The sequence below is a fragment of the Balaenoptera physalus genome (genome assembly GCF_965194825.1).
Source record: "Balaenoptera physalus genome assembly, chromosome: 20".
NCBI lineage: Eukaryota > Metazoa > Chordata > Mammalia > Artiodactyla > Balaenopteridae > Balaenoptera > Balaenoptera physalus.
In genome coordinates this window covers 22,141,840-22,156,074 of record NC_138901.1, presented here as the reverse complement: position 1 = coordinate 22,156,074, position 14,235 = coordinate 22,141,840, and the positions used below count along the sequence as shown (strand labels likewise).

Sequence of the window (14,235 nt, the reverse complement as noted above, 5' to 3'; positions counted from 1 at the left end):
GAGAAAACGCTGCCACTCGGCGCGGGGAGTGGATAGCATCCAGACTAGGGTCCTCTGGAACTCTCTAGTCTGGTGGGGTGGGGACAGGTTGGAAGTTCTTCAAAAGGGGTAGAGAGGAGCAGCAAGAATTGTTGCTGAAGGGTGAAAAGTGTGGAAAGGAGCATGCGAGGCAGCCCAGGAGAGCAGGTGGAGACAGAGTTGCCCCCCTCCCCGAAGATGAAGGTGCTTGGGAGCGTGGGCTTGACACCAACACCCCGGTTACCCCGAGGAGGTGTATTACTAACCCCTGGGCTGTAGTGGCTGGGGGTGGAGATGGGACCCGAGATGGGGCTGTGGAGGGAGAGTTATTTGGGGGGTGAGATGGGTGTGTGTGCTGGGGGAAGGGGTCATTTCTAACACGTCCGTTCCCTGGGCAGGAGGGGCAATGGGAGTGTGGAGGTTGTCCTTTCTCTCAGCAGCCGCCCTCCCCTTTCTGAATTTACACCCAGCAGATAAGTCACTAACCGTGCCCTCCTTGTGACAAGGCCATGACAAGGATACCCTCATTAGGTGGCTCTGGGAGGAGACCCTCAAGCTGGCTCTGCCATAGTTGCAGAAGAGGCCCCTGCTCAGACACAACCTGCCTTGGAGTCCCTGGGGCTCTAACACCTACCCTCCCCTGCGCTGCCTCCGGCCTCCCTGAAGATAGGGCAGAAGGGTGAGATGGAAGCAGGTCCAGGGCCTGGTCAGGTCACAGGCTGTGTGGACTCTAATGCTCTAAGCCCTTGCCCAGGCCACTCCCCCTGCCTGGAGATCCCTTTCCCTCTCTTCAGTCTGGAGATCAGCTTCAGGGTAGCGGCTACCTCATCCCAGAAGCCTTTGTTGATTGCTTGGGGGGTGGAGTTAGTTCATTTCTCTGGTTTCCTCTCCCTACAGGATTGCCATTATCTGAGACCCACTTCCCATCACAATTCCCCCTGTCTTCTCTCCTCTACTCTATCCCCTCCCCCTCCCACCCCGCGCCCCAGGAGAGGTGGGATGGGAGCACGCAATGGCTGCCACAAGCTTTGGTTCATTTTGTGGTTGGAGAAGTGGGAGGATGTGAATCTGTGTTGGTGTCCATGGTCCACTGTCTGTTGGTCTGCTTGGGAGAGCCGTGGTCAGTTTGAGGCTAATAGAAGAGAACCCTGGTATAAATTATATGACCACAGACAATTTTTGCCCAGTTTGACGTGTCTGGTTCAACATCAGTGACATGGGTTCGCCTCACGTCCACGGGGGGAGTGTTGAGAGGTGGTTAATCCACTGCTGATTAGACTCAAGCAATGTTGGAGCTGGAGCTGGAGGGAAACTTAGATGTAACATTAATGGCGACAATATAAAGAGCTACTTTTTTTTTTTTTTTAAGTGCTTACTGGGAATTCCCTGGTGGTCCAGTGGTTAGGACTCAGTGCTTTCACTGTAGGGGCCCAGGTTCGATCCCTGGTCATGGAACTAAGATCCTGCAAGCTGCGCAGGTGGCCAAAAAAAAAAAAAAAAAAAAAGCACTTACTTATGTGCTAGACACTGAGCTATTTGTTTTACATACATTATATTGCTAGGGTATTGATCTGGCTTTTAAGATAGAGACAGAATTAAAAATGGCTTAAACAAGAAAGAAGTTTATTTTTCTCCTACATAAAATAAGAGTGGCATCTCGGGAGTTGGCAGCTCTGCTCCATGGGGGCATCCAACATCCCAGGTTTCTATTCTGAGGCTTCCCCACGTCCTCATCTACACGACTGAAGACGGCCCACCATCACTGCATCCATGTTCTAGCCACTGGGAAGGGGGGGAAGGAGAAAGAGGAGGTGCACTCGTTACTATGCTGTGTAACAAGTTATCCTATAACTTAGTGGCTTAAATAACCTCTGTATTTCACTCATGATTTCGTGTGTCAGGATTGGGAAGGGCTTGACTAGGCAGTTGTCCCTTGGAGCCTCTCATACAGTGGCTGTCAGAGGTTGGTTGGGTCTGGCAGGTGCTGTTGGCTGTCGTCTGGGATCCCAGCCCGGCACCTACGTGTGGCTTCTCCAGCATGATGTCTTGGGGTAGTTGGACTTACACGGTAGCTGGTTTCCCCCAGAATGAATGCTCCAAGAGAACCAGAAGGCAGCTATGTTGCTGTATTAGTTTGCTAGGGCTGCTGTAACAAAGCACCACAAACTGGGTGGTTTAACAACAGTTCTGGAGGCCAGAAGTCTGAAATCAAGGTGTTTGGCAGTGTTGGTTCCTTCTGAGGGCTGTGAGGGAAGGATCTATTCCAGGCCTCTCTCTTTGGTTTCTAGATGGGTGTCTTCACTCTGTGTCTCTTCACATCATTTTCCCTCTATGCATGTCCGCTTCTGTGTCCAAATTTCCCTTTTTATAATAACAATAGTCATGTTGGATTAGGGGCCTGCCCTACTCCAGTATGACCTCATCTTAATTAATTACATCTGCAATGACGCTATTTCCAAATAAGGTCACATTCTGAGGTAGTGGGAGTTAGGATTTCAACATATGAATTGGAAGGGGGGGTAGCAGAACACAATTTAACTCATAACAATTGCCTTTTATGACCTGGCCTCAGAAGTCACATAGCATTTTCCACTATACTCTACTGGTCCAAGCGGTCACAGGTTCACCTGCATTCAAAAAGAGGGGACTTAGACCTCATCATAGAACTACATGTGGGATAGGAAGTATTTTTGTGGTCACTGTTGGTACCTTTTGCCACAGGGGGGTACATCCACTTGTCAAAACAGAATGGCACAAGTCACTCAAATTCTCATCTCATTGCTTAAAACTTAGTCATATGGCCCTACCTCACTGCAAGAACAGCCCAGGAGATGTCTTCAGCTGAATGGCCATGTGCCCGCTTTAAACTCTTTTATGATGGAAGGAGGAGAGAGTGGATATTGGGGCAACTAGCCTAATCTGCTACAAACACTATCTCCTTTGAACATCAACTAGAAATCATTTGGTCTTATCTATTTATTGAGCAGATGGAAATTTCGAGGCCCAGAGAAGGGGAAAAACTTACAGGAGGCCATAGAGTTGGGGACAGAGGTAAGAGAGCCCACGCTATGCCTGTTCTGATTCCATTAACTGTTAAATCTAAATGCTTCTGCCAGAAATGCAAGACTCCTGATACATACCCTTTCTCCTCTGGTGGCATCTCCCACGATTCCTTGATGTGCGCCCCTGAACCGCTCAGTCCTGCTGCCACCTCCCTGCTTCTGTGAAATAGCATCCCCTCACCCCTCACCATTCCTCACGTCCACCTCAAGTCTCATTTCCTTCAGAACCTTCCTGGTCTGCCCTGAGTATATCTGTAGCCCGAATCTGAGCTCTCACACTAGGAGTTCTTCAAGGTCAGGGACCCCACGGTTGGTGCAATAGCCTCAGGGACAAAAGATCTGGATGTGAAAAAAAAAAAAGATCTGGATTTGAGTCCCATCTCTGCCATTAATTGGCTGTGTGACTGGCCTAGTCATTTCATTTCACTGCATTTATTTCTTCACTGGTTAAACAGGGATCCTTACACCTTAAGTAATAATAATAGTTCGCTGCTTTAAGGCTTAGAGAGATGATGTAAGTTGCTAAAGGTCACATAGCTAATGAATGGCAGAACTGGTGAGTAGGAGAGCTGAATCTACAGGTCAGCTTGGCATAGCCTGGCACATGTTTATGAGTATCCCTTTTCTTTTCCTTTCTTCTCCTACTCACTCCTAACCCATCTCAAAACTGCTCTGGCATCGCTCCCTTCCACCCCAAAGGAAAAACTCCCCTCCTTCCACAGCCAGCCCCTACGTTTTTCTTTCCTCCCCATTCATCCATCCCTTTCCCCCAACACGTTATTATATGGATTGGTTTAGCCTTTCTCTTAGCAAGAAAGAAGCCTTCCTCTTCAGGACAAATTTGAGCTGACAATGATAGGATTTGACAATGATAGGATTTGCTTTTGCAGGCACTGTGGGCAGGGAGAGCTACTGAGCACTCCTGAGTCTGCAGGGGACCCTGGAGGCAGATGGAGTCCCCAGGGCGGAGGGAAGTGGAGACAGAGCCCGGGTTCCAAATTAGTGACCTGAGCCCTTAGTTGGTCCTGAGTTGGTCCTGAGGGGGTGGGACAGGGGCCCAAGGTGTGTGTGAGAATCCTCAGCCCAAGGGTTTCCTCAGGGAATGGGGGACCCCTTGGGTTCCTGGTATCTGGGGGTGGCCACTGCTTAGCTTTCGCCACCTCTCCTGCTGCCATCCAGTGTGGGAATAAGACATTGGCCTAAGAGTTGGCCCAGGCTGCTTTGGAGGAACTCTTGTTGGGGGGGGCGGGTATGGAGGATGCGATGCTGGTCCAATTCCTGCTCTTGCAGTCCCATATGTGGGGACCCCCGTGCCCCTTGCTACTGTCCACTCACCTTCACCTTGTGACCCCAGGTGTTTCTGGGGTCTTCCTTTCTTCGTCTCATTGAGCCCTTACGCCATCCCCAACACTGCCCAATGGCCATCGTCCCCGTCCCAGAGGCATGGGGTTTGGCAGGGGGAGAGAGACCACTTCTGCCTTTACTTACTCTGTCTGCAGGTAAGTCCTTGGTGCTTCTCTAAGCAGGGCTCCATGGCAAGCCCTGGAAATATATGAAGGTGAGTGAGAAGCATCGCCAGTCTGGACACAGCCATACGGTTTAGAAAGCACATCCACTACCTCTTTCTCCTCAGTTGTCACAACATCCCTGAGAGGACCCAGAAGAGGAATCACTTGTTTGCAAAGGAGAAAAACGAAAGCTGTAGGTTCAGCTGACATTGTAGAGTAACTGTCATTTCTTAGGCACTGACAAAGCTATGACAAAGCTATGTCCCCTCTGTGACAGGACAAAAATATAGATGGCCCAGCACTTGAGTCAATCCCCACGTCTACCATCTGTCTGCAGGAGCTGGGAGCTGACGGGGGTGGTGGCCAGAACCCGTCCCACAGCACTACAGTCCTGTGGGAGACCAGACCTGTTGAACTAGGGTTGGAGCCTGGCGCCCTCTGGTGGCAGCCTGCAGCCTCTGCTGGCTTCACCAGAGGCCCTCCTGGGACCAGCCACTAATTCACCCTTGTTTTACCAAGTGGGATCCCGAGGCCCAGAGAAGGGCCAGGGCTAGCGGAGACAGAACGACCTCCATATTTGCTTTGCAGAATGTAAGTTGTTGTTGGGTGAAGCATTATTGTTCTTCTTGTTGCCAGAAATCAGAATTGAGAGGAACAAGGCAGAACACTGGTGTTTCCTGAGGCTTCCTTAATCCTCATTATCTTGAGGAAAAGCAAAGCTCAGATCCCTGCAGCATCACCTCCAGTCCTCACCGCCCCCTCCCCTCCAACAAATCCTCTCCTGACACACTCTTTTGGTGTCCTGATCTGGGACAGCAGAACCTCAGGGGTGAGAAGTCCTTTGCTCCCTACTCAGGCTTCATTGAGTTATTCAGACAGTCACTTATGCTCCTTGGCCTGAGCTGGGGAGGAGGCCGGGGGCTGGGGAAGGGACGCTGAGCAGGGGAGGCTCAGAGGCTCCTGGGGGCGGGGGGCGGGGGACTGCTGGTGCTGGTGGGGTTGGGAATCTAAGCCAGAACTTGAGTCCTGGACAGCTGTGTGATCTTGGGCTAGTGTCTTCGCCTCTGTGAGCCTCACGTTTCTCAGCCAAAAAGCAGGAAATTATAGCAATATTTTAACAGCTCTACTTAGAAGAGTCCAGATTTTGGAGTTAGACTTTGTTTCCAACCCTGTATCTCACACTGACTAGTTATGTGGCCTGAGGCTAGTTACTTAATGTCTCTGAGACTTAGTTTCTGAATCTGCAAAATGGGTTGTTGAAGGAACTCACTGAGGTGACTGAGCTGGGAACACTTTGGAAAATTCAAGGCTTTCCAAATGATGCTGGTTTTTATCACTTCCCTGGAATGGGGGTGCTGGGAAACGGCTGTCAGATATTGGCACCCCCCTCCCCCGGGGCACATCAGTTCTCATTCTGCATCTTATACACCAGCCAGGGAGACGGTTTCTCCCTGCCTGGGTCCCCACTCCTTTCCACATTCCCTGGTTACCTGAAGCATCTCCCCCGTTCCCATCTTGTTCTAATCACAAACTGGAAAGGAAGTCCTGAGTCTCCAGCCTTCATCCCTGGAGTCTCTGAGCCACAGCCTCAATCTTCTGCCCTGAGGGAATCTGTTTGAGGATTTGGGTTAATCCTTGGGAGGCAGGTGGGGCTGTTCCCAGGCCTGTAATCAGAACCTTCCAGTTATCCTGACGTCCCAGAACCCCGTCCTTCTTGAACTAAGCCTGCTTGGTGCCCGAAGGCAGAGGGGGGCCTACAGGAGACTGATTGTGGTCCATAACTTTTACCCTTTATGCTGCTAGTGTGGCACCCATAACACTTCCCTGTTCCCCTCCTGTACCTGGCCCTAGCGCTGGCGTTGTGGGCACCAGGGAGACGGTGGGAGGAGGGGGTGAGGGCTGGGGAGTGAGAGAGGCTGACAGGAGGCGGGGACTCTGGGGGGCTGAGGCCTATAAAAGGGCCATGGCCAAGGGCAGGGGGATCCATCTGGCCTGAGGCAGGCACCCGCTTGGTCCAGCGCCCGCTCCCTCAGGATTCAGGGTAAGTGGGCTCAGCCTGCCCTGAGCTCCGGGGGTCGGGGGGCTCGGAGGGGCTCGGGCTGGGATGTGGGGAAGGAGCCGGTGCCTTGCAGGGCTGGGGGCCTCCGGAGGCCTGAGGTCCTACGTGGGTCCGGCTCTACATCTGGACAAATCCAGCACCCTGGAAGAGCAGCCTGCTGTTGACTAGAAGAGTGCAAATGTGTGGGGGGCAGGGGATGGCGGCCGTGAACACAAATCCACGTGTGTGGCCGGCCTCTTGCTCACAGTGACAGGGGCTGTGGTGTCCTCTCCAGGACCCGCATCAGCATGTCTACCCCTGGCGGGGAGGCTGGGGAGGGTGGGAGGGCAGCGCACCAACAAGCAATGAATTCCCGCCCTTTGGTTCACAAGTTCATTCTGTGTGCCCCCAACCTGCAGGGGAGCGGGTGTGCCCTTACTTCCCAGCAGCCCCTCCCCTCCAACTCCCACCCCGCACCTGCCTCTTCAGAGCCATCAGGCCCTGGATGTCATGAGTCCTGTGTCTCCGGCCCCACGGCCCCACCTTCTCTGCTACACTTTCCTGCTTTGCCCGGGCCCTGGCTAAGCTCCGCCTGCTGCGCTGCTCCTGAGAGGGGCTGTCGTGCTCTCCAGGGCAGGGTCTAGGAGGAGGGGTGGTCAGGTCCGAGTAGCCCTTTGCTCTTCGTCCCGGGCTTGGAGACATGGGTGACAGGCTGGGGGCTGGGCAGGTGGGCTCTGTGCTGTCTCTATCTATCTCCCTGCTCCTTGCTCCTCAGATGGCCGCCGCTCGCCGCTGCCTCTTCCTGCTGCTCCTGTCCACGGGCGTGGCTCTGTTGCTGCAGCCACCACTGGGTGCCCGGGGGGCCCCGCTGGAGCCAGTATACCCGGGGGACAATGCCACGCCGGAGCAGATGGCCCAGTACGCAGCTGAGCTCCGCAGATACATCAACATGTTGACCAGGCCCAGGTGTGTGCGAGAGAGGGAGAGAGACCCCAGCCCTAGGCCTTTTCATGCTCTTGGGAAAGCAGAGCATCTCTACTGATCTGGCCTGGGCCCACGTGCCCCGGGCGGGATGGTGCCCAGGGGTAGGCATGAGGCAGGTGAGCTGGCACCTCGGCACAGCGCTGACCCCAGCTACCTCTCCCTTCCCAGGTATGGGAAAAGAGACCAAGAAGGCTCGCTGGACTTCTCGGAGTGTGGATCCCCCAACGCAGCTGCCCGCAGGTGGGCTTGGTTCCCTGCCCTGTGTGTCCAGATGCCTGGGGCGGAAACGGGGGTGTGTGTCGGGGATGGGAGAACAGGGGCCTAGGGCTGGCCTGAGGGCTCCCAAGGGCACGAGGACTACCCACTCATGCTGCCATGTTCTGCCCTCTCCTTACAGGCAGCTCAGCCCAATGGACTCGTAAAGCCACCTCCTGCACCTCTGACTCCAGGGCAGTGCCGGCCCAGCTCTCCCTTCCGCACCCTTGGCTCTGGCCGCAGCTTGCTCCCTGCTCCCACGCAGGCTAAATAAAGCACATCAAAGTCATAGCCTCATTCTCTCTGTGTCTCTGTGGACCCCAGGTCGGGGCAGGAGCAGGCCAAATGCACAGGAAGAAAGGGGGAGGCCAGGGGGAGGAGAAGGGAAACAAGGGTGTTAGGAATGATCCAGAACGTCTGTAGGGTCATCAGAGCCATCCAGCTCATCCTCTCCACTTCACAGAGGGGCAAATTGTGGCCCAAGAGGAGGCAGGGACTCCCCCAAGTTCATTCAGCAAGTCAGTGAAGCTTGAATCGTCCCATTTCAGCATCTCTAGACCCTCCTGATCATTGGCTTGATGGCAGCCCTGCCCCCAAATGCACCCCCATCAATGCTTTCCTATAGCCTAGGCAGTAGGTGAAGCGCTCATTTATACTAAAGTGTCCTTGGCATGGGGGCGGGCGCGACAGCCCAGCCCAGAGGAATGACTGGGGTTAAGACAGTCACCGGTTACACCTGTGGCATCGGAGCTGCCCTCCTCTGGGCAGTCAGAGGTGTGTCACTGTGCGTGTTCGGTTGAAGGGCGGCTCCTCACGGCACGGTGCCCAGCAGGTTGTTGGGAAAAGGAGCCCCTGTGTGCCAGGGGCATTTAACCTTCTCTGTGATGGGGCAGAAACTGTTATCCTCACTCTACAGAGGACGAAACCGAGGCTCAGAGAGGTCCAGCAGCTTGTCCAAGGCCCGGCAGCAGATGGCAATCTAATACAGGGATACAGCATTGGCTTTAGAGTCAAATGAACCTGGGTTAGAATCCAGGATGTGCCGTGTTCCCTCTGTGTGATTCTGGACCAGGACATAACCTCTCTGAGCCTCAGGTCCCTCATCTGTAAAATGGGAAACGTGATGGGGTTGTAGTGAGCAGGACGTGAAATAACGCATGTGAAACATTTAGCATGGCCCTTAACCCAGAAAAGTGCTAGTGGACGGGAGCTTCTGCAGGGCAGACTTGCAGCCAACCAGCTGCTTCCATGAAGCATGGTGGACAGACAAGCAGAGGGATGACTAGTCTTCAAATATATGCAGCTCCAGCTTGCGGAATAGGGTTACGGTTAACTCCGTGCGGCTCCAGGAGGGGCTCTGGAAGGCAGGCTTTCCTTGACTGTAAGTTTCATCTTCGAAGAACCAGAAAACTGGAAAGGACTTGCCCTGAGAGGTAGTGAACTCCTGGACATAAGAGCTATTCAAGCAGTCGCAGGAGGGGAGGCCGCAGGAGGAATTCGGCCTTCCATGGAGGAGGTTGCATTGGCTGGGCGCTCCGGCCACCGCCAGGAGTCCGATCTGTGGATTGCACACTCCAGCTCTGGGACGGTGAGGACCCGGATCCTGCCCGGGGAGGCCTGCCCTGACGAGGGGTCCCAGTGGCCCTTGCCAGCCCTCGCCCTTCTCAGGCATCCAGAATAGATGGGGATGGGCTGGTGTGTCTGTGACTGGGAGGGAGTGACCTTGTCTCTCTCCTCTTTTCCTGGCCTGGGAGCACCTGTGGATAGGGGACAGTCATGGCAGGGGTGTGGGGAGAAGTGAGAGAATTCAAACCTTCTTGGTTCCTGGAATGGCTCCTCCTGCCTCCCCTACATGTCCTGCCTGACGAGATGGGGCTTGTGGGTTCGGTGGATGAGGGGGTCCACTTTTCTGGGCTCAGCACCTCACACTGACCCCATGGCGACGACACCACAATTGTGGTTCCCCTCAAGTCTTGGCTATGTCTGGTGTGTGCAAACGACTTGAAAGTGGAACTAGGCCCTAAAAGGCAAAGGGCTGGAGAGGATGCCGCCACTGGGCAAGCACATGGCTCAGGCTGATTCTGACATCCAAGGGGGTGTCCGGGAGGGGGGCTGGTTTCAGCAGGAGAATAGAGCTTGAGTTTGGATGATGGAGCCTTAAGTCCCAGAATTTTCCCTGGCAGCTAAGGGGATGGGTTCTAGGTTGGGAGAGGTGTAGTTACTTCCCAGGAGCAGGAATCGGGACTCTGCTCAGGACATACCTGAGTGTGACAGTTGGATCAGCACGGGGCCCCTGCCCCTGCCCCCAGGGGAGACAGCTTCTCGGGGACAGGCCTGGCTGGGCGCCTGCCCTCTCCCTGCTCTGCTCACAGCCAGAGGGGCTGAGAGGGTCCCCGGGGATGGGGCAAAGGCAGGACCTTAACGCTCTGCACACTGGGGGGCTGCTTGTTCCTGTGCCAACCCTGACCTCCCAGGCTGGCATCAAAGCTGCCCTGCTCAGGGCAGAAGCTTGTGGGGGGTGGTCTGGCTGAAGCTCCTCCTCTGAGGTTGCTGGGACCCACTTCTCTCACCTCTGCTCTCCCTCTTGTTTAGGGCCCCCCCGCCCCTCCCCCGTAGTGGTGTAAGTGCCTGAGGTGGAGGAAGGTGGATGGGTCGCAGGGAGGAAGCAGGGAAGACCCCACAGCTGAGGTCTTTTTCCTCCTACTGTAGCAGCTCCAGGAACCCCTCTCCCGCCTCCAAGGGCAGGTCCCTTCTTGCCCAGGGCCCACAGAAGTCAAGGAAGCAACAGAGATTCCGTTTCTCTTTATTGTTCTCACTGGGGCCGGGCTGGGCAGGAGTTGGGCCCCTCTCAGAATATAAAGAGGGTCGGTGGGCAGGGAGACTTGAGCTGGGCTTCTGGAAGTCCCCGGGGCCCTGGATTCCCCCCAGCCCTCAGGGCTTCCTTTCGCTCCCGCCCAACCTGCCCCCAGTTCCGAGGCCCCTGACTGGTCAGCCGAGCCCAGGCTCTCCTACCTGGGGCCCCGGGAGGAGGCTGCTGGTCGGGGTTTCGCGGCGTCCCGGGGTGGCGGGTTCGTGGTGTTCTGTCGGGGGAGTTTCGTGGCGTTCGCTGATAGGGGTTTCGTAGCGTTTGCTGGTGGAGTATTCTTGGGGTTGTTCGCGTCATTAGAGTTCTTGGCGTTCTTGGACTTCACGCTGGGGAACACGTCTTTGCAGAGGTCAGGCGGCTGCTCTGCGAACCCAGTTCCGGGCTGCGATGCGCAGGGAGTGGGGTGGGGTAGGGTTGGGTAGCGGGGGCAGGTGGTGTCTGTTTCCTCCCCTCCCCCTCCCTTCCTCCCTGCCCACCTGCTGTTGAAGAGCTTCTCTATGTACTTGTTGAACTGGCCGAAGTTGGGCAGCCAACGGGCAGCCCTGGGCCTGAGACGCTGTGGCACTTGCACCTCCTCCCCCACGGCCCCGTCAGGCCTCAGCAGCAGCAGCAACCGCAGACACAGCAGGCCGAATGCGCACGCGCAGCGCAGAGCCGACGTCTGGAGAGGGCGGGGCAGAGGCGGGCGGTCACGTGACGCCCAGACCTCCGACGCGTGGCGGGTTGGGCAAGCTGGGGCACCCGGGCGCTCAGACCCAGGAACCCTCAGACTCTGGGACATAGACAGGTACACTACTGCCGTAAGGGACTTCCAGGTGCCCAGGCCGAATGGTGCACACCTGGCCGTGCACAGGGATGAGAACAAAGCACCAGGTAAACGGGGCGCCTGGCGATGGACTGGGGGTCACACCCTGAGATGAACACACCAGGACGCCATAGAGCCATTGGTCAGCTCCCTGATCTCACTGACTTCCGTGACTCCTTCCTCACCCCACTCTGGCCTCTCCCGCCTCTTTGCTGTTCCTCAACAATGCCAGACATGCCGTTCACTCTGCCTGGAAGCCTTCTTCCTGATATCCGTGTGACCAACTTACTCGCCTCGCCTTCAGGAGTCAGCTCAAAATTCGCCTTCTAAATGGACCCTACTCTGACGCCCCTATTTAACGCTGCAACTCATCCCTTCATCTTGTTCTACTCCCCCCGCCCCCTCACCGCACCTTCTAACTTACTATATTCTATGCTTATTTTTTCTTGTCTTCATCCCCAGCAGTAACCCCTCCACCGCTCCACCAACGTAAGCACCATGACAGCTGGGCTCTTTGCCTGTTTTGTTCACTGATGTATCACAAGCACCTAGAACAGTGCCTGACATTGAGTAGGTGCTCAATACTACGTGTTAAATGAAAGACTAACACAGTTGCATACAGGAATGCTAGCCCAAGGATCCCCACACACACCCAGCCGTGCACAGAGAATTTCGTGCTGGCAACACACAGGCACACCCAGTGATTCACATACTTTGATGCCCATACACATGCTACATACCACTGGAGCCCCTGAGACCCTCAACCCTCTCTTGACCAGGAACGCCTCTCCTCCCCACCACCCAAAGCAGGGACAGGAAACCCTGGCAGCTGTCCTGGCCATCAGACTGGCAGAGGGGGCTGCCCTGCCCGCATTCATGACCTTAATGGCCTGAGGAGGGGCGCTTGGTGCCAGCCTCCATCCCAAGCTCCTGGAGAGGACAGCTGACAGAGACCACCAGACATTACCATGGTGCTGGGCAGGTGCAGAGCGGCACAGCAAAAGGGTCTCTGGTCAGGACCTCCCAGACCCTTTATATTCCTCGGCATCCATGCCCCCTTTTCCTCTAAGTCTCCATCTCCTCCTTCTCCTTCCCCTGTGTCATAACCTGGGAGTTGGGAACAGGGAGAGGGTGGGGGTTGAAGCACATGGGCTGCCAGCTGTCCTGACCAGGGCACAGTCCCTGCAGAGGCCCAGAGGCGTGGGTGGCAGAGGCAGAGGCACTGAGGAGTAGGGTAACTTTTTGCTCCAAGCCTACGGATCCTAGGGAGGAACTGTCTCTGGGGTTGAGAGGGGGCTGTGCTTTTCCCAGAGGCTATTTTCAGGGTTGGGAAGGGAGCTATGTTGAGAGACCAGGCGTTCCTTCCCATCCAGCTGGCTCCAGGGTGCCTCCTTTCCCTGCAGGGCTGCTGTGAGGCCTCAGAGCCCCTGCTCCTGGCTTCTAGGCCTCTGGCGTGGGGAGGGTGGGGGGATGAAGATGAGGTTTCTTCCTTCAGGACCGCAGACCTCACTGCTCATCCTGGGTATTTTCCCAGCCTGCCCTGCCACTCTGGAGCCCCGGATGGATGACCCGCAGAGCCCTCTGAAGGGTGGTGGGTCTTGGCTGCCTGCTTGAGGGATGAACTCAGGCCTTGGGCTGCCTCAGGTCACAGAGTTTTGCCTGTGTGGCCTGTCAGGGCCCCTGTAACTGCTCAACATTACTGCTTTTCTGGGGTAAGGTTGTGAAATGTAGGCTGATGCTTTTTCATGCCCATCCCACTCCCAGAAGGGGCACAGTAGGAAGAGCAGGGGCTTCTGGGTAGGAATCCTGACTTCAGTACTTCCTGGCTGTGTGACCTTGATTAAGGGACATTATCTCCCCTGAGTCTCCGCAGCCTTGTCTGTGCAATGGAGCTGGTTACACCTAGAGCACAGAGCTGTTGTGAGGATTGAGTCGGATGATGTAGCTGAAGCCCTTGGACAGCTCCCGGCACAAATAAGTGATTGGCGTGTGTGAGCCCCTCTACTCCCAGATGCGCTCTTTCCCCCCACCCCCATTCACACTTCTCCTTCAGGGGAAGGGGTGAGAAACTCAATGTCAATGTCACAGAAGTTTATGGGATGGCTCAGTAGCCAAGTGAGACCAGGACTACATTTCCATGGAGCCTAGAATCTCCAGAAAAAGCAATGAGATTCCTATGATAAAATTCCATAGTACAAGGCAGGAGGAGAGATGTAGGGGCCAGTGTACCTCAAATCCCAACAAATAGGCTATTATTTATCCTACTTAGGCACAAGCCCAGCGCTGATGCCCCCATCCCCGAAAGAGCTCGAATATGTGTCCCTTGCAGCTTTGGCTGTGAGAACCCAGGCTGCCCTTACAAACCCCTGGGCTCCTCCTCCGGCGCCAAGGGCCCTCAGTCCCTCACTCTTCCGGGCTCAGTTCATTCCAGGAACCATCAGGTTCTGAGGGATGGTGCTCGGCTCCCCTCCTTCCTGGCCCAGAATAAGGGAAAATGCTCGATAGGGTGAGCAGGTTGCAGGAGGAGGCATAAAGGACTCAATATTATTATCAATAACAGTAGTTCGATGAATATAGAGTTATATATTGATAACTGATAATCATTGCAGTTGCTCAGTGCTGGGTACCAGGAGGAGCATTCTGTTGCAGCATCTGTAATATTGATGACCCACCCATGCAGGCATTGTGAACTCCTTTTC

General features: G+C 55.2%; 2 protein-coding genes across 7 annotated transcripts; one reads left to right on the top strand and one right to left on the bottom strand.

Annotated features, from left to right (window-relative positions):
• Positions 1–34: 34 nt before the first annotated feature.
• LOC309650155 (uncharacterized protein) lies at positions 35–12,400 on the bottom strand. Of its 5 annotated transcripts, none has more exons than XM_082441163.1 (3): positions 10,878–12,344; positions 4,569–4,622; positions 35–1,800 (listed from the first exon to the last, which is right to left on the bottom strand). In XM_082441163.1, the coding sequence occupies exons 1-3, from the start codon at positions 11,510–11,512 to the stop codon at positions 1,794–1,796; spliced, it is 696 nt and encodes a 231-aa protein (XP_082297289.1). In that variant the 5' UTR covers positions 11,513–12,344; the 3' UTR covers positions 35–1,793. The 5 variants fall into 5 exon arrangements, 4 of the variants coding, with proteins under 4 accessions (XP_082297289.1, XP_082297287.1, XP_082297286.1 ...); XM_082441161.1 differs by lacking the exons at positions 35–1,800; positions 4,569–4,622 and adding an exon at positions 8,159–9,622 and having other exon boundaries at positions 10,878–11,057; positions 11,208–12,361; XM_082441160.1 differs by lacking the exons at positions 35–1,800; positions 4,569–4,622 and adding an exon at positions 8,159–9,622 and having other exon boundaries at positions 10,878–12,359.
• On the top strand, positions 6,562–8,106 carry PPY (pancreatic polypeptide). Of its 2 annotated transcripts, XM_082441165.1 has the most exons (4): positions 6,575–6,629; positions 7,402–7,592; positions 7,779–7,850; positions 8,008–8,106. In XM_082441165.1, the coding sequence occupies exons 2-4, from the start codon at positions 7,402–7,404 to the stop codon at positions 8,030–8,032; spliced, it is 288 nt and encodes a 95-aa protein (XP_082297291.1). In that variant the 5' UTR covers positions 6,575–6,629; the 3' UTR covers positions 8,033–8,106. The 2 variants fall into 2 exon arrangements, with proteins under 2 accessions (XP_082297290.1, XP_082297291.1); XM_082441164.1 differs by having other exon boundaries at positions 6,562–6,629; positions 7,779–8,056.
• Positions 12,401–14,235: the final 1,835 nt, after the last annotated feature.